General features: G+C 41.4%; 1 protein-coding gene across 1 annotated transcript; it reads left to right on the forward strand.

The window, feature by feature from the left end:
- Window positions 1-7,529: 7,529 nt before the first annotated feature.
- On the forward strand, window positions 7,530-11,302 carry si:dkey-202l22.3 (7 transmembrane receptor domain-containing protein). The gene is made up of 2 exons (XM_048981588.1): window positions 7,530-7,638; window positions 10,155-11,302. Exon 2 carries the CDS (start codon window positions 10,178-10,180, stop codon window positions 11,300-11,302), a length of 1,125 nt encoding a protein of 374 aa, XP_048837545.1. The 5' UTR covers window positions 7,530-7,638; window positions 10,155-10,177.
- Window positions 11,303-20,319: the final 9,017 nt, after the last annotated feature.

Consider the following 20,319-nt stretch of genomic DNA (forward strand, 5'->3'; position numbering starts at 1 on the left):
TCCCTCAGTGCCCCAACGGGTGGCTGCCCTTTACAAGCGGCTTGCTCTACCATGAGGAAGTCAAGGGAGGTGTAAAGACAATTTCCCCATGGGGATCAATAAAAGTATCAATTATTAAAACATGTCAATCAACATTCAAACCTCACTGGTCACTATATACACTGGACTTCCAGGTGACACAGATGTGAGGCTATTGTGCAAATAGTTTGCTTACATGAAAGAAAGGGGCTGTGTTTTGTTAGCTTGCTGGAAATTTTATTTTATTAAAATTTTATCACAGGGTCACGTTTACATTATTTAGCAGACAGTTTTTCCCAAAATAACACACAACTGAGACAGTAGAGTCAACCAGTCCCAGAAGAAATTGGGCTTAAGGGCCTTGTTCAAGTGGCCAATGGTGAAGTCACTCTGCCAACCCGGGAAGCCGAGCTATTCAATGTAGTTTATCAGGAGATGTGTTAGTCAGGACCTGCGCTTATGTCATTGTCCCCTCTAATACAGTTATTTAGTTTTACATCATTAGGCATCATTTTCACCTATTAGGAAACTGCATGACATCAACATAGCCAAACCAGCAGTTTCATAAAGTCATTCTACATCAGTCAAGTAAGGACCGTAATGGTTGACCGCCCTGCACTACCGTCAAACACTGATAGGTGGCGCCAGAACACAGGTAACATCAGAACGCAACTTTCCTTTCAACTCCTTGTGCTTATTACCACACAGCTCAAGAGCAGAATCATTTGCGGTGGAAGAGGGAAAAAACTAAGCTACACAGGGCTCTACCTCCCAGGACTGGAATTTGACACCCATACCCTAGATAATGGATATGGTAATAGAAACATCTATTAATAGTGAGACTGTTTATGTAGTTTTATATCGAGGTGTCTGGGGGCTTGAACCTGTCAGTAATTCAGTCCCACTCTGGTCATGACTACTTTGCTCCTTTTACTTCACTTTCCCCAAGTCAGACATATAATTCAGTGTTTCAGACAAAACAATGAACCTCTTTGTTGAAAATTTCATTGGTTTTTATTAGCCGAAATATTATCATGTGTCAACCAATAAAATGCATTAGATTGAACCCTTGAAAAAACATTTGAACCTGCTGCCGCTGTTAACGGCTCCCCTAACAGGGCCTAAATACATAAAAAAAATATATGTTTATGCCTAATACACGATTACTATAAAGAGAACTACATTAAACAGTATGAAATTACCTGCACCAATACTGTGGTTTTTGCATAGTCTTGAAATTTTATTACCTTAAATAAACGTCACGTTATGTCCGGCTTTATGTGTTGTTGCATACATGCACTATAAAAAACGTATTAAAACTTTTAATCAAAATTAAAATTGGACACAGTTCCAAGAATTTAACATAAATATATACTTGTTAAACAGCTTTAGTGTACTTTCCACACTTTTCTCACCTGTAAACCGTGACCTGTATTCAGGAATGCCTCTTAGGTCGGAGGGGAACTTAGTCCTACTGGCAGGTGTGTATATATATATTTACAAACACAGGGGTATTTTAACAATTGACTGAAGGATTATAAGGCAGCAGATTTGAAAGAGCGAGAAATAACTTTTCCAAAATAAGCACAAATGTAAGGACACTTGTCACACATGGAAAATTCGTACAGTTTTATTTCATTATGTCCTGAGCATCTGGGCCAATATTAAAGACTCAATATTATGCTGAGCATTTTCAGAAAGCATGTCACAGTATTAACAATCTTGTGATCTTTGAATATGTGAAAAATCTGCCAGTTAAATCCTGTCCGCGCAGTATCAGGAATAGATGGATCTTACAGGAGAGGTAGCTAGTTAAGTACTGTGCCCCTTTTGGGGGGAGAGCACCACTTAGGCCGACAGTAACCCTGGTTTCCTCACTGCCGGCCCCAAGGCGTGCTAAGTGGACACAGCTGGTAAATGATTCTTATTCCAGTCAGGGGGCAGGAGAGTTCCGAGGCTTAAAGCTCAGGAAGGGAAGAAGCCGGGGGGGGAGAAAGAAGAAAGCAGGTGTGCATGTGTCTCCTTACGGGTGGTAAAGGAAGGACGACCACCAGCCTGCTGGTGGGCTTCCCGATTCTGCAGAAATACCCCCAGTAATTATTGTGCATGAAGACTCGGCCTTTGTTGTGAAGATTACAAAGTTCATGGTGCCGTGATCACTTAAGGAGCTGTGAAGTGCGTTACACAGGCGACGCCTTTGTATGCCGCTTGGCTACACATAATGTAGCGGGCGGACAAATGGGCTCCTTCAGACGTCTCATTTGCATAGCAGAGTAGGTGGGTAGTCTGTTACTAGCGGTACTTTGTTTCTGCATTACAATATGAATCTTAAGTGTTGTTGAATTTACTACAACATTGTGGGTCTTATGTATATATTACATTGTGGGTGTTATGTATATATTACTGTACATTGTGGTGACCATTTCGTAGGTCTCTACAAGGAGGAACTCAATTTTGTAAAAATCTGTGACTCCAATCAAAAAACTAAAAATGCCAAAAACACTTGTATTTTGTTTGGTTACTTATGGCTAAGGTTAGGGCTGGGTGGGGGTTAGGGTTGACATTGTTGGGATTAGGGTTTTGCCAATAGAAACGAATGGACGGTCCCCACAAAGATATGAGTACAGCAAGCATGTCTCTGCCATCCTAGTTATGTGTCATAATGGAACAGCCCAACGTCCGAAAATAGGGCTGGACGATACCACAGGGCTTTAATAATTATTGATACATTTATTGATCCCTGTGGGGAAATTCTATTTATGCCCCCCCCCCCCAACTTGCTCTCTGTATGTGAGAGCAACCTGACCACGAAGGACATCCACCCATAGCAGTACCTAAGAAAGTTTGAAGGACCTTGCACTAGGACCCACAGGTATGCTGAGGCCGGGCTGAAATTGGCGACCTTCTGATTACAACCCCAAAGGCAAAGCCCACTGAACCACACACTAACTGACAGAAACTGTTGTCAGGACGCCAGCTTGTCTGGACTATACAGACATTTCCTTATGCCCATAATTTGGAAAGCAGATTAGAATTACACCTAAAATATTAATGAGATGCATGTTGTGATACCCAAAAGTTCGCCGTCTATAAAAATGTTCATGCCCCATAAAATCGAGATATGATATCAAACAGCCCTATTCAACAGTTGACCCATCCCCCTGGCATTCCTGAAACTGTTGAAAGTCTTCTGTCAATAATCCTGGACTTCATTTCAACTTCAGGGAAATGTTTCACTTGTATACTAGGGTAATTTACTTTTTCTCTTTGACCAGAACTGCAGAGATACTGTAAAGGACAGGGGCACAGTGAAAATGGCCAAATAGAGCCTACTGCCACCCTTAAATTAACCCCTGCTGATGGATCATACTTGTGCTCTCCTTCAGTACTCCAGGTTCGGTGGATCAATACACTGCAGTGGAGAGACGTTCGTCTAGCCTGTCTGAGAGAGCTCCACTTTCTCCTACTTGCCATTCTGATCCTTAACCAGCTCACTTCAAAATACCAAAGTTCTCCCAGGCTGTGGAAATGATTCACCAAGAAGCATATACAGCTTATCACGCTTGTGATAAGCAAGAGTGAAATCGGACTCTTAATAAAACGATCGTCCTCTGTGCATCTTATCCCAGCAGTTCCCAAACACTGCATGTTCTCGAAGCTCTTTCATGCGTCGTGAAGCCTGTATCTTTTCCAAGAACATACGAGCGGTAGAAAAGCCTGAAGAATGGGATGCACAATTATTGTGAAAAAGAAATTAAATATTCTGTCCTGAAAAAGCAATAATGAAGATTATTAAATAAACAATGGCCAAGACTTCCTCAGTTCATAGTCTTGAAGTGGTCATCTTCAGTCCTGTCATGCAAGATTTCATGGAAATGGGCCTGGTCTGTTCAGTGAAGCTCAGGTAAGAACAATCTCCTCCAGCAACTATTTTTTTTTCTAAGTTTGTCTATTATCATGACAGCAACCATGAGGGCCCCTGAGGCGAGCTGAATCTGGCTCACCACAACCCCAGGACGAGGGGGTGTGGATTTCTGTGAATCACACGGGGCTGGGGAGCAATTATCCCCATAGCCGCTACAGGTCTAAGAACTGACATCCTGTTGGTTGTTGGTTTTTTTCGCGCATCTGAAAACTGCAGATCTCTCTCCAAAAAAAAAAAAAAAAAACCCAATGGATCACAACAATGTTTATTTGTCAGACTTGGTATGAAAGCCTTCATAGAAATATGTAGGTTTATTTCAGAATAATGTCATTTGTTTTTTTTGTGTGTGAAAATAATCAGACTTGGTGCAAAAAAGCCTTAACGGGATAGAGATAGTGTTTGATTGGAGTACGATCGGCGATATGTACGTCGTGCTCGAAGACAGGATTATGAGACAGTGTGTCTACAAACAAGGAAAATACGACCTAATGTCCGACTCAGCAGCAAGAGCATAAATTTATCTGAGAGTAACTTCAGCGCTTCCAAGTTTGGAACATGAGCATTTGTGAAACAGTTCCTTTGGATGTCCAGGTCACCTCATCCCTAATCAACCGAATCATGATCTCCTGCGAAGAGCACAAGACTTGCTTGCAGGGTGCATATGAAGCTCAGCACATTCTGGCCTTGAGGAGGTGAACCTGAAGATAACCTCTACAGCACTTTTAAAGGGACAAGTACCCCATAGTCAAAGACTAAGTCAGCAAGGCTAAAGTCAGTAGATTCTTGCACCGTATCCCAAATCTCGAGAAAGCAAAGGCACACCCTAATTTCTCATATAGGATTGAAGAAAATGCTCTAATATGCCTGAGACTCTGGGTGACAGACGTTGGATATTCTATGACAAACTTCCCACACAAGCTGAAGAAACAGTTTTAATGTGAATTCGATGCTTGATCTCACTGAACACACAGAGGGAAACCAAAAGTGGTACCGAACTTGATCAGAGCCTTAACTACAGTTTTCAGTTCCAGCGTGCTTCAGAAACAGCTTCAGGGTATCGAGCTGCAGTGCACATCCTGGTAAACAAATAACACTTCCCAGAGTGAGTTCTCAGTAAAGGTCCGATGCATTCTGTTAAGGTTTGTCTGAATGGTTCTCTGATTGCAGGAACGGGGATCAGGCAGACTGGTTTGCTTAGGCTGACGGGAATGGAAGGACTGACGATATCGAGTTGCGTCCGCTTTTATGGCATGATAAAAGAAATGTCTCCTAGGTGATCAGAATAGGGATTGTCATGAGCTACGGACACAACACATATCTCCAGTACGACTGCGGAACCACAAATCGAATTCGTTCAATTCGTTTGATGCGGAGGTGGCAGCTCCCTCATCAACACCCAGTCATCAGTGAAGTAAGCCACCAAGAGGTTTCCCGAGGCAGACTTAATAATCAAAACTTGATTCTAAAGACATCCCTTTGCTGTGGTGGGACTAGCTGTTCTTTCCTCATGCCATCATCACCTGATAATGTAACGTCTGATGAACCTGGCCGACTTAAACCCTTGTCTTCTGTAGGTTCAAAAGCCACAACAGAAAGAAGAACGAGATCATGGGTGCACCTCAGAAATAAATCTGACAGGTGGAAAACACAGGAGGAGGATCACAAGCTTAACCCATGGAAAGGACAAACCTCTGGGTTAGAGACAGTATTGGGCAGGAGGAAATATCTCAAGGTGATGGAGAACAACATATGAAGGAGCCTTAGCAAAGGGTTGTGGGCTGAGCAGAGGTGACTTTATGTGTCTTGCGAGGTGCATGGGACCATGATCATAAAGAGTCACGGTCACAGAATACTCACCGGGTTTGTTGATACAAAATCATGGTCCGGATTTGTGCTTTCTGGACCTGAACTTTCCAACTCCTTGTGTATGCATGAAACAATGCGGAAACATCCCATTCAAACAAGCAAACAAACAGAGGCTGGCTTTGTGAGTCCTATCTTACCAAAAAGAGAATGAACTTCCCCCACTCTCTAGCACACCAAAAGGTGAAGTCACATAAAAATTAATAAAAATAATATCAGACGAATCTTAATCCTCAAGCGATGTGTCAGCAGGCTTAATGGGCCACAAGCGATTTGGAGCATTTGTTGTCAAATTATTAAAATACTGGCTTTGTAAGAACTGAAGCGTGTTGTAAAACTGCATAAAAATACCATTGAAAAATATGGTGGCTGACAGTCTCTACCGAGTAGGTCAGGTGCTCAGTTTTTGGTCATAGTGCCATTAGTGATAATGACAAATCTGAAACCCGGAGGGTGGGGGGGGGGCACTGGGTATGCCCTTGTACAACAGTGAAAGAATCACTGAGCACTGAATGTAATGATGCTTGGTACACATGTGCGCTGACCTAGAAAATGCATTTCTTTGCTATCTATGTTTTATCCATGCCTATTGAGAAGTTCTACATCTAGTATATTTTTAAGTTAAGTTCAAAGCACAGCCATCTGTAGACTGGATACACATATAAAGTTCATTCTATCTGCCACCTCCGCCAGCTCGTACTTTGAGGAGAGACATGCAAAAGCCACTTAAGCTTCGATGAGGCAACTGAAGAACAAATTCCTGAAACTCACTCGGTCCGTGAGATACATTTTCGAGAAGATTTCTGTGGACCTTCTGGAGTTTGGGAAATTCTGAGGTACTGATTTGGCCTCCATCAGTCGATTGCTAGGTAGAATATTTGCTAAATAATACAGGAAATAAGACACACCACACACCATATATCTACGGGTATAGTCAGCGTTGTTATATTAATCATACTTCACATATAGCTATTATTCTCATGTTTAAGTAAAGTACAAGGGCACATAAGGGACCATGAGTCAGCTGAATCTTCTGCATATTCCTAGTTGTTTCCCTGCTTTTTTCCAGCACCAGTGTGCTCATGTATTTCCCAAAATGTACACACAGGTGGCGCCAATACATTGATAATCACTCAAGTCTAATAACAGAACAGAGAGTATGTTTATATACTAAAATGGATTTGCTAGTGCTGTTATTCATAATAATATGTAATTGATGTGTGAATACTATTTTTAAAATGTGTGTATAACTGTAATACTGTTAAGTACAAAATAAAATGCAATACAGGCAGTTAATTCCAGGTATATAATTGCTAAGGTCACTCATAGTGTGCCAGGGATATATTTAGCAATGCGTGTTACTTTAAGCAGAATAAGGGTGACCGAGGCAAAGGAAAATGATGGGATATGCATGGAAAAAATTAGTTGCAATCAAACAAATTACCTCTGACGAAGAGGTTTCAAAGATATAGTCAAAAATCATGCGATATCAAAGGTGTAACTGAGGATTCAGACCATGGGGAAGGACAAGGAGGGTGGAGGTAGTTGGGGGGTGTGGTGGTAGGTGGGGGCAAAGTCTGGGGACAAAGCAACAGCAGGTTCTCACTTCACCGCTGGTCCTGATGCTGAATGTTCTATTGGTAACCAAGCGCTGTCTTTAACTGCACTTAAAGCCTCGTGCTGCAGAGAGACACGTCGACTCAAACGGTGAGCTGTGGGCGCACTCTTAGAGGCAAGAGATTCAGGATAACAGAGAGACGGAGATCACAGCTGCAGAAGATAAGCTGCCGTGAAGCTTCACCCTGTCATTTGGACATCAGTCTTTCATCCAGGTATCGTCTCTCAGCCTTTTCACACACACATTTCACACACAGTTTTATTTGCCTCTAACACAGACAACAACAAAATAGTCATTTCATTTTGAAATTTCTTTATCTGAAACTACACCTGCTTTTCTTAAAAAAAAAAAAGTTGAAAAGCAACAGGGTTTTGTTTTTTTTTTTTTAATGAAGGTAATCTTCATCTCCACATCATCCAAGAATATGAATGTATTGGAATACATGAGTGTATCAGTAATTGCTTGGTCACACACAACAGCGTTTCCATTGCCACAGGTGCTGCTGTAGTAAAAAAAATGAGCAGATTAGACTAAATGGAATCAAATGTGACAGCAGGAATTCAGCTAGAAGCCAAATATTTTAGGTTAAGCATACTTCCTCTCTTCCGTAGACTTAATTATGGAATTATATAGCATTAGTTTAAGTTTGTTTTCATTGCATCATTTTCTGTGCATCATTAGAGAATTACTATTTCTGGAGTATTAGTTAACCTTTTATTAGTGAAGGCATTATCTTATCATTGTCATTTTCATAATTTGCGTGTGACATATGAAAAAACAATAAGGATTAATAACTGGTAATGCCGTAAGATTTTAACTATTTTGTCACACAAATGCCACCACATCACAGATGTTGTCACAGTAGATTTTTATTACCCTGCTTGTGGAAACGGCAGGATTCAATCATCGCATATTATAGGAGGACTGGGCTGGCATACGAGATGAGGCTCCCACTCGGGACTGAATACACGCCATGACAACCACAACAACTAATCAAGCAATTGGCTTCCTCTGCTGAGATAGGAGGTAAAAGTCCTCAGCTCAGGGAGCCGAGCGATGTCTTGCTATGGCCCCAGAGGGAAGCACCACAACTGTTGGAAATACACACATTCTCTGGGCTGTTTGCCCTGCTAGTCCTCATGCTGCTTGTATCATAACAGATCTCTTCTACGGTAGCTGTGCGAAATTTTACCACGGAAGCTGTACTGGCCTGTTTGTGGGAAGGGTCTGGTCACTTTGTGGTATCTTGGACCCGTTTTGAGTCGAGACAGAGCGGAGAGTGTGTGACGTGCTCTGATTAGGACGGCTAGAGAGATCCACGGGCGGGGATGAGAGATGGCAGTAGGGGCATTATTTGGGCACGTGTGTGGTGATGGGTTTATGCAAAAGCATGGAAAAGATTGAGAACAAAAGACCGGATGTTTGCTGTAAGAGTGAAGAAAAAAAACACACTGGATGCTGGATCTGGGCAGGAGACTAGAACAGAAATCAGTTTTTTTGGACTGGTGATACGGTACAGGTTAGTGTCAGCGCTGGGTGTTACTACCCCAGACAGCCACACAACATAAAAATCGGCTGTTTCTTCTTCTGGGAACCAGGGTTTCTCTTTCTACTGAACCATATATTTCCACATTTTCCTGTAAACTCACTAAAAATTGAATCATTTTATCACTGGAGGTCACATTTATGGCTACAGCAATGCCACTTGATCATAAAGGTCTTATACTGAGCTTGAAAAGGACAATTGATTACTTACGTTATCTGTGATAAAGAGGTCAGCAGGTTTGTATTCTTTTCTGTAGTGGAGACTGTAGCATCTTAGCATTGCAGATGCATTCTTATCACACTTAATATCAACCATTTCTTCCGCATACGCTAAACACGTTGCAGGAAAGCCACCGACTAGCCATTCCGATCCCTTACTTGTCGGTTTTTCCCTTAGTTGTTTATTTCATCCAACTCTGACAGTTAGCGGCATCCCAGCAGTTTATGCAACACACACATCTCTGAAACCTGCTTCACCATAACAGTGTGGAATAACCCACCTGCGGCGCTGGCTGAATGGTGCATCGCTACGCCTGTGCTGGGCACGATTCAAGCGGTCCGCGTCAGTGCCAGGGGGCACAATCAATTGGTGCCTTTGTTAAGGCTCTTCACAGTGCTGTAGGTGCGATCTGGGCAATTGTCATCCTGGACACTTATACATAGGCAGTCAATTTCATCAACTCAGAGCCCAGTGCAGCTGAATCCAATTAGAATGAATGGTTTTCTAGAAGCTATCATTTTTGGACACGACGTAATATTACGTTATTAATGGTTGTGTGATAATTTGCTGCGTTATTATAACTAAAATGCAGGATGATCACAGTAATAAATCCGAAAATCTTAGATCGCGTTAGATTTACTTAATTTTTAACTAGCTGTCTAGTTTCTTTTCCAAATATTATCATATTAACAGCTTGTATCACAAATCTAAAATGCCATGGTCCACAAATACTGGAATGATTGCCTCATGCAATCATTCAAATAGATCAGTCCCCAGAAATGAGCAGCGTGAATGTGATTTTCACGTGTTGAGTTGCTGGTGTGCTGATCGTGAGCGCGCTTCGCTTTGTAATGATGCTTCACCCTCACAAATCGGACAATCAATGATGTGGGGACATGAGACAGTCGAGTGATATGTCAGTGCTGTAAATGGCATCTCGTCTATGACTATGTCGCCCCCTACAGGACTCACTGATCAATGCGTGACAATGGATGTGCTGCTTGGTCGAGCAAACATAACAGCCTCCCTGAACAAGAGTGACCCCTTAGACATGTTCTCAGGCCTGCAATTGCTCTTGCGCCTCAAGCCGGTCTTTGTGCCTCTCTACTGCCTCCTGGTGGTCGTGGCCTGCATGGGCAACGCCTTCCTGCTGGCCTGTATCCTCGGTGACAAGAAGCTGCACAACGCCACCAACTTCTTCATCGGCAACCTGGCGGCAGGCGACCTGCTGATGTGCCTCAGCTGTGTGCCCCTGACCGCCTCATACGCCTTCGACGCCAAGGGCTGGGCGTTTGGCCGGCCGCTCTGTCACCTGGTGCCCTTGCTGCAAGCAGCCACTGTCTTTGCCTCTGTGCTCTCCCTCACCGCCATCGCCGTGGACCGATACGTGGTGGTGGCCTACCCAGTCCGGCAGCGGATTTCGCTGCGGGCTTGTGGGGCCGTGGTGCTGGTAGTATGGGCCCTATCTCTGCTGCTCGCTGCCCCACCTTCCCTACATACACGTTACGTGGATCTGAGGCCCAGCGGACTAGAGCTGGTGGTGTGTGAGGAGTTCTGGCCAGGCCCCAGGCGACTGCGCCTCCTGTACTCCTGCCTCATGCTCTTGGCCTCCTACATGATCCCTCTGCTGTCCGTCTGCATCTCCTACTGCGCCATCACGGCCCGCCTCCGCCAGCGCTCCCTCCCCGGCGCGCCCCTGCACAGCCAGCACCGCTGGAACCGCAAGCGCCGCAAGACCTTCTCCCTGCTCGTGGCCTCCGTGCTCGCCTTCGCCCTCTGCTGGCTGCCGCTGCAAGTGCTCAACCTCCTCCTGGACCTGGACAGCGAATTCCACATCGTGGGTAAGCGCTACGTGAATGTGCTGCAAGTGTGCTGCCACCTCGTGGCGATGAGCTCCGCCTGCTACAACCCCTTCATCTACGCCTCGCTGCACAGCAAGGTCCGGCTGCACCTGCGAGCGCACATCTGCCCACAGCGTCAGCCCGGTAGTCTGGCCGCCCTGCGCACCTCCCACCACAATGCTACGTGCCTCAGCCTTGTGTCTGAACCCCTTACCAAGGAGGGCCAGGAAATTCCCAGGCCCTCCACACCAAATCCCTCTAGGACCCAGTAGCTTTCTTGTTGGCCCTAGAGTAGCCCCCAGAATGTAGTTGTGGTGTTGCGTAAACTACAGACAGCATGCATAGACCACCAGGAAGCAGCCCCACAGGCTTCACAGTTTTGTTGTGTAGACCACAGCACAGTTTTACCCATGGATTCTTTTCCCCCTCGATCCTGGCTGTTTTCTTTCCTTGGCTATTAAATGTTATCACAGGAAGGTGATCTCCATCTCACATTTTTCCAAACCTCGAGAGACACTTAGGCTTAACCCCCCCCCCCCCCCCCCCCAGGATTATACGCCATGAATAAAATGCTTCTCTCTCTCTGCCTGCAGTCACAGTCGGAGAACAGTTTGTAACAGAAATAGGCCACTGTGCAAGCGGTGATTCTCAGAAGGAGGTGACAATTACCGTTTAGCACTGGGACTCAGATTGATGTGCTGGGGGGGGGGGGGGGGGGCACTCTTCCCTTCGCTTGAATAGCCTATCAACAGCTTTTACAACCGGGTTATATTTGGAAATTAAAAATACCTTTGCAAAAGCTCCAAAGTACACAAGACTAAAATCCAAATCAGTGATTTTTTTTTTTTTTTTTTTTTACACCAGATGTGACCGTGGCAGTCAGGGATACATGGGGTTATAGGTTCTCAATCCTGATTTTTGAGTTATTTTATAAGCGATTCACATATGTGAAAAATATATCGTTATATACATAAGTGAGGATTTCAGAATTGTGGGATGCGCTGGCTCAGTGGGTAGTGCTGTGGCACACTTTTAGGTTGTGGGTTCAAATCCCAAGTCCCATGAGAGTGCATGTTTGTGCAGTATCACGGCCTGGCACCCCATCCAAGGTGCACCCATACCTTGTTCCCTGAGCTGCCTCAGACAGGCTCCGGGTCCTCTGACCAGAGCCCAGTCTGTAACAGAACATCATGAACTTTTTGTTCTTTTTCCATTATTTGTCAGACTGAAATTTAATTTATGTTGAGAGCATTTGAAACCTCGTGTTAACCATTGTCTCTTAAGTATTACCTAAGGAGTGCCAGGGGAGGGAGGGAAGTTATGAAAGCACATTATTAAACCAAACGACAACAGTGTGAACTAAAAAATCGAATCAAAACAATCAAAATGGAGTCCACAGTCCCGCTTTTGTCAATATCAGTGTTTTACCTGGAGCTAATGTTGCTTGTTCTTCTTATCACAGTGTTCTCATGCTTAATTAGTTCCTGCTCCCTGTGGGTCTGCAGTTCTAAGATACGCACTGCAGGTAATTTTTCTGCCAATTAAGTGGCCTCCACAGCAGAATACTCAAGCATATGTGTCCTCATGTTTAACTGTAAAATCAGACTTATACATGGGCAGCGACCGGAGAATATACCAAGACTACTTTTCCAAAATCATGTTTCTGAAGAAGCTTTTGATTTAACGGTAAACGCTTGTCTTTGGTACTGGGCATGGAAACATAATTTCAATCTCAAGTGCGAGGCTATAAAAAAGTTAATCAATTGAACTTTGATAAAATATTTATACTGCTGTCGTCACATAAACGTTTTGTATATTTCTTCGCTGGAATAACATGAAACAACTGTCCTTTCTGAGAGGATGTGACAATTAGTAACAAAAACAGCAACCACACTTTCAGAGTATACTGTACATATAAGGAGTATTCAAATTTGTATTTGATTTAAAATATATGTACATAAAGCAAGGAATACACCTACCTTACAGTGTTTACTCATCACAATAATAAACATGCCACTAGCAAGCTTGAAGACCAAGACAGAATGTTCTGGAGAAACACTGTCTACATGGTTGCAGGGAGTTGACATTTTGTGATGGCAGTTAACAACGATAACAATGTTTATTGTATTCTTTGTAAAGCATGGGCATTTATTTATCGTTTAATGAACGATTTATTCATCGTTACAATCCTGTTGTTTTGTCTCTGCAAACTGATGCATGCATGCTTTTCTGGAAGGAAAAAAAAAAAGTTTCCATTTCCATTCTACCTGGATCGCGGGTGGAATTTGTGTTCTAAAAAAAAAGTCCGAAAAAGAAAACTAGTCAGCAGTTCTGTCTGGTTCCAATGAAATAAAAATGGGCTTTTTGTAGGTGGAATTCTTAATGTGAAAAGTATTTTCAAATGCTTCGTCTGCCAGTCACTCACAGGCTCACTCAGACATTTTGGATGGTGGAAAATGGATTTTACAAAGTTTCAATACAGACATGTTGCAGAATGGAGTAGCTGCCTCACGGTGCACAGTGTTAGAGATGAAAGACTCGGAGTAGCCTTTTAATGCCTTTCAACTGCACACAGAACCACTGGATCCATTAGATAAGGTCAGACACACAGATATTAACACACACAAGTTGGCTTTCTCCACATTTTGTCTTTACTTCCAAACCGTATATTTTTAGACTTGAATTTATATGTTAGCATTTGTGAGATGCTGTATTATGTGAGACTAGTATATGTATAAATATAGCCTTGTTAAAGTGAATAAACTTGCTAAATTTAACTGATTGTTGTGTCTTTTAATTACTGGAATGGAGTCAGCACATACATTTGAAAATGTAAGTTCGTAAAAAAAATAGCATTCATTTAAATATACATTTATAAACATTTATTTATATCTAAGTGATGAAAAATATATATATGCATGCCTGGCTGAAGATGTATTATAATGTTAGGGTATTTTGTAAAACTGAAACTTTGACCACCTTTAATTATGCTCACTATATTAAGTGACTGTCATTTTGGGAACCACCCACACCTTGCCTACTGTAATGTAACTCAAGACCACAAGTGTCACGCCCAGCTCGTACGATCCTCGTGTGTGCCACGCCCCCCTGATTATCCACGTGTGCTTCCCTGATCGTACTCAGCTGTGTCTAGTTACTTTGCTTCGTCTTGTGTATTTAAGTCCAAGTCTTGTCTGTATCCCTTGTCTGTCATTGATGATGTTAGCGTCTTTGATGGTTCCTGATTCCCGCAACCCTCCATTAAATCCCCGTTTTGTTCCATACTCCGCCTTCCTGCCTAATCCTTCCTGCCCGCCTGTCCGTTCGCCTTACCTGTTCCCCACCGATCGTCACAACAAGTCATTTGACAAGGTGCCGGAATGAATATATTCTAATAAACTCGCAGCAGATAAAAGTTTAAGCAATCAAGGCAACCAAAAGTCGGACTTTTACTCATGGTCATCATTGTCTTCTTTTTTCTGACTGGCTGCAATCAAACTATGTCCCTTGTTTCAGTGTCTTGGTTACACATTCTGAATGTTTCAGAGAAAGCTGAGCAAATGATTTAGAAACACATCTAAGAAATAAGATCCTTGTTTTAATCTGGATTAGTCTGCTGTTTTAGTGGCCTACAAACTCTCACATTGAATATAAAAATTCCATCAACGCATTTGGTAGCATTATGTACAATAACCAAGTCATCAGCATTATCATTTACGTCTGAGGAACTGCGTTGGTACTCAAACACACACACACACACCTGTTTCTGCAAACTTGTTAAAACTGGGTGGCAAACGATGCATTCAGGGATGTCGATAATGTAGAACAACGAGAAAAGGGATGGAGACACTTCTAAATGTAAATCATGCCCACTCTCTTGTCTGGTCCTTGAAACACTCCACATAAAGGAAAACAAAGCCACTTACGATACAAGCACCAAACATCGTATATTAGATGCATTAGTGTATCTTTTTGCTTTGAAACTCTCCTTAATCAGCCATGCATATGGTAAATGTTTAATTAAGCAGTTCAATTATAAAATACAACACAACAGTACACCAACTGGATCCAAGTCTGCAATCTACTGATTATAGGTAAGAAAAGAAAGTGTTACAGTTTTGATTTTATAATTTAGTTTTTATGCGCAAATTATTTTCAATTTCCGCTTGAAATTCAATTTTACGTTGGTTAGTTTTCGGTGCAGTTTTTTTAAAGATACATTTTTATTTCGGTTTTATATATTTTAGTTTTGGCTTAAGTTTTCGTAATTTTATTTCTAGCAATAGACTGAAAATGAACACATCCTGCATTAATACACGTACAGAGCACATTATGTACTAATGTCCTAAAATACAATGTATGCACATGTATTTTTTAAAATGTCGTTTGTTGTTTTATTTCCATGAGTTTCGGAAGCAATATTTATCATTTTCATTTAGTTGTAGTAGTTTGTTTTATTTTCGGATCTTATTTTATTTACAAAAACATTATCCAATACTTTAGTTTTCGTTAACAATAACGCTGAAACTAACTACAGAAATAAGGAAGATCAATCGACCGTGGCTCATGCGTTACATCTTTTTTAACACCTTCAGTATACAGTATGATTCTCTTACAGAGATCTCATCCTCTGGTTGTTGTAACCGAAATGATGGGTCATTCGGCCAGTCTAACATTTTAATACGTTGACTGGGGTGTTACTTACATAATTAATTCAGGAACGACACTGACGTGGAAGTGCAAGCTTTCAAATAAATACGGTGTCCTTCATTCAATCACACATTATGGGCTATTTACAGGCACTGATTTACCCAAATGACTTGTTTTTGCACTCTGAGAAGAACCCCCACGAGCACAAGGAGAAAACGCTAAAAAAAAAAAAACGCTAATAAACGAAAAGTCTAGGTTTAAAATGAAAACGCATTCTTACGTTCCTCAGTTTACCCTCAACCCAGGCATATGACGCAGTTAAGGGGAATTGTGTCTAATTCCAGGCAGGTCTGAATAGTCACTCAGTGCTCAATGAGGCCTGGCTCATAATCGCTCCTCTTTGACTGACTGCAATATCAACGCACTATTACGGGTTATCATCCCTCAGCAGAGGGTCAAAGACGGAAAGACTCGCGTTCATCTTCATTTCCTTCAGCTAGACCGCATTAATTAAATGCCTTGCAAACATCCTTCCGTCGCGGCAAATGTCAGGAAGGTCCAACGAACATTCCAGGTGTTTGCTTTAATGCTATTGTTACCGTCAAGCTGTTGCTGCATTTTTAATATGGATTATCACTGTGGATCCCATTTAGTACTTATTAACTGGGACAGAATTTAATTAGAACAGTCAAGTTTGGAGAAGGAAAATTCTATTAAACACTGAAAATCACAGCACTGCTTGTTAGAGTCGCACTCGACCTTCGTGAGGGATCAACAATGGTATTCATCTGATTATAAATAATACACAAACAGTATTATTTGCAAAGTTGTCTCGTGCCTCAAATCTTCATTTTTGTAGCTCTTTGTCATTTGGTTGCAGGGGGTCTGTGCAACACGGCACAGACGTGGGGGGGGAGGAGGCAGGATAAATTAGTTATGAATGATACAGTACAGAGAATCTGCAGGAAAACGTCTGCAAGCAGTCAAATCAAGTAAAAAAAAAAAAACGTCATACCTGATCATTCTGTATCAAATATTTTTGAAATCATAATGCTTGGAACTGAACATAAGACCAACAAAATACAAATTAACGCAGAGCATCAAAAACATAAAAATTAGCCCCTGAACTGTAACCCCATTCACAAGTACGAAGGAGGTGGACTAAATACCTGAATAACAAAAAAAAAAAAAAAAAAAAAAAACGTTGTGGGGGATAATAATGAGCGAGTCTTTTCTTGTCGCAGTTGTCATGGTATCGCCTTTGAATCTGATTGCATTTCACGAAACACAGCAAAGACGGCTCTCGTGTGCTACATGGTACTGCACATCCCATAAAAAACACAAGCAAGGAAAGACAAAAAAATATATATCTTGGTAAATGATGAATTATTTTAATTACTCTTAAACTACTGTGTTTTAAAATAAGAAAAATAATAAAATGTAAGCTTAGGGCTAAATTAAGCTATATACAAATCCCTCATTACTTTCTCTAGTGTAGTATAGTAGACAGACACATGTATGTTTTAGGTTTAAAAAGTTATACTATATAATTATTACTGCAATGATTAGTTTATGTTCAAACTGTTCGTCAGAGTCCTCCATTTGCAGTCACAACCCAGTAGACCTTGGACATTCCAGATAACGGCTTGTTGCGGTAATCTGGTGAGATTTCGCCCTGTGCTTTATGAAGCGCCCCCCCGCAAGCTGGTTTGGCGGGATCAGCACGTCTTACATACCCTGTGGTCAAGCTGCTCCAGCAACAGTCAACAACAGAGTTGAAATCCAGTGGCTGTGCTGGTCACTCCGTGATACACAGAACACCAGCTGGCTGCTTCCTCTAAATAACTCGGAGCTGCGTTTGGGTCATCGTCCCGTCGTAGGACCAAATTGGCTCCTATTCATTACTGACGCTCCAGATCCTCAGCTAGTCCAAAGGCGGCCAGTTTTATTGCTTCGTTAACCAGCACAACAATTTTCATCTGTGCTAACATAATGGCAAACGGGTTTTCTAATGACCAATTAACCTTTTAAAATGGTAAACTTGCATTAGCGAACACAACGTTCTTTTGAAACACGGGACTAATTGTTGCTTTTAATGGGCGTCTGTACACTTATGTAAATACTCCATTAAAAAACAGCAGCTTAACTATAATAGTCATTTACAACATTAACACACGTGTGTGTGTGTGCGTGTGAGTGTGTATATATATATACAATGTAAACAAGCAATTCTATGCACATTTTCATTTTAGTGTTGTACAGATAACTTGTGACAATAGGGAGATAAAATAAAATGCCGTTGACTTTGGCAAAATGCTACTTAATGAGTCACATTATTCAATTTTCACATACAAAATTGTGGCACAGGAAAGGTGTGCGCTGTTCTAGATAAAAGGTACTATGAAGTTAAAATTTAGTATGAAGTGTGTGCGTCGCACCTTTATGCACATTGAGAACCTTGATTGTTTTCTTTATGAGGCTCAATCACAACTGCACCAGAAGCTGATTGAACAGAGGCCTGATTGCCTTTTACATAAACTCCAGTTCTGACTGTAAGCCTCACTTGGAAATCCAATTTGTATGTTTCATTTATAATCAGCACATATTATGACGCCCGTGTGCCATCCCCACTCTTCTAAAGGTATGAATTTGGGCTCTGAGGGGGGTTTTAGGTCAAATGGGATGTGCTTTATTTCCCAACCAACAGTCTTTCTTAGTTAATTCATGTTGTCTGTGAGAAAAGGTGGCTGCAACTATATTTTCCAAATGAAATACAGCATGAGCCTGCAGAGACATGACTGCCACTCAAATTTACATTCAGAAGAAAGTTTGCTTGCGAGCTTTTTGTGTTTCAGCTCGGTTAGACACAGCTGGACGCCATCGTCAGGACAGAGAACGTTTATTGATTAAGTGCGGACACTGTCAATTCATAATCCCAGCAGATGAAGAAATTCTCAAAGCGAAAATGAGCAGAGCCAACGGGATCAATGTCTTATTGTCCATGGACCCGTCGTCATAGATAGCAGAACCAAAATTACATCCTTCATTCAACATTCAACCATGACTTTTATCAGTAACACAAGTAGTATTCATTTGGTTGAAAATCATTTTACATACATTATTTGGTAATTTTGTGTAACTGTACCTTTATAATGCATTCATATAACATTCATAAGCAGCATTTAAGTTTGCCTTAACATCCTAACATACCTTAACAGCTTTAATATACATTAATAACAAACATTACATAGTAACAAACACACACATACACATATATATGCTGCTTATGAATGTTCTATGACTGCATTATAAAAGCATTATGAAGGTGCAGTTAATGTAAAGTGTTACACATTTTAGAAACAAAATATGTTTCTGATCTATCAAATTGTAATTAGGTCTATTCTTTTTCATACCTCTAAATATTGATTATTTTTCTGTAAACCCTCTGCCCACAGATGCATGTTCATTATCCTAATGATTTATATTAAATCTATTAGGTGAAAAATAAATTATACACGATTACCGATGCCTAATTTTCTAAAATGATGGTAGAAAATGTCACCTTTTATCCAAAAATAAAAGAATTAATCAACAAACCTTGCTTAAAAACATTTCACGGCATGGCAATGAAATAATGACATATAATTGTTCTATTTGTTCCTTGTTCTTTTAAACATTTCACATGTTACATTAAAGCACTGTCAGCAAAAAAACATCGAAACGTGTTCTCATCAGTAATTTCTAAAAAAATTAGCAAATCTTTGGATAAAAAATCAGGTTTGGCCAACAGATGATGTCATTAGATGAAATTCATACTGCAGTGCAAATAATTAAAGCATGTATTTGCGTCAAACTCATGTGCATTTCTATGAGACGGGTAGCGGGACAAGGATTAGCGTAACCAGGCTTTGTACCGTACAATGGGGTGTCTAAACCGAGACTAAACCGAGGTTTACTGGGGTGGCAAAGAGGTAATATTTTGTTGACTTGGGGGGGATCTAGGTACATTTTGCCAATTGCAAGCGTCATCGGTGACACACCACTATTAAGGGATCGAGGGGTTGGGCAACTCTGGGTTACACAATTAAATGCTATATATTTCTATATATAATACTCTATATTTCATTTTTATTTTTTGGTGAGAGGTGGCAGCTGGGGTGGCTAGCCCATACCCCAGCCCCCGACCCCCTTCCAAAGGGCAGCCCCTTTAATACCTCACGTCCCAGGCAATTCACATGTTTCTGGGCACAAATCAAGAAATTCAGGCCTATTGTCAATGTCCACAGTGGCCGCAGGCAAAAGAATAAAGATTAACAAGTGAATGCGATAGATGAATAATTCTGTTCTGTATTTTCATGAATATGTATGAAATTTACACAATTTACATAAGTCATAAATGTATGAGCATGTGAATACAGTTTACCATTATTCCCTCAGAAGCAGAAAATATGTGCCAGACCAGGTACCAGCAGAGGCATAGATGAGGTGCAAAGCTCAGAAAAGGTTTGGTGATCATGAACACGCATTAATCTGCTTGATTGTTAAATCATGACGTTTGAATCACATGACAACACTGTTTCCAAGGCCAACCCAGTTTCTGTCGTTAAGTATTTTAATTGATCTGAAACAAAAAAACAAA

The sequence above is a fragment of the Brienomyrus brachyistius genome, chromosome 17 (genome assembly GCF_023856365.1).
Source record: "Brienomyrus brachyistius isolate T26 chromosome 17, BBRACH_0.4, whole genome shotgun sequence".
Taxonomy (NCBI): Eukaryota; Metazoa; Chordata; class Actinopteri; order Osteoglossiformes; family Mormyridae; genus Brienomyrus; species Brienomyrus brachyistius.

Coding starts and splice junctions, on each gene's coding strand:
- si:dkey-202l22.3 (XM_048981588.1), top strand. CDS start 10,178: ATGGATGTGCTGCTTGGTCGAGCAAACATAACAGCCTCCCTGAACAAG.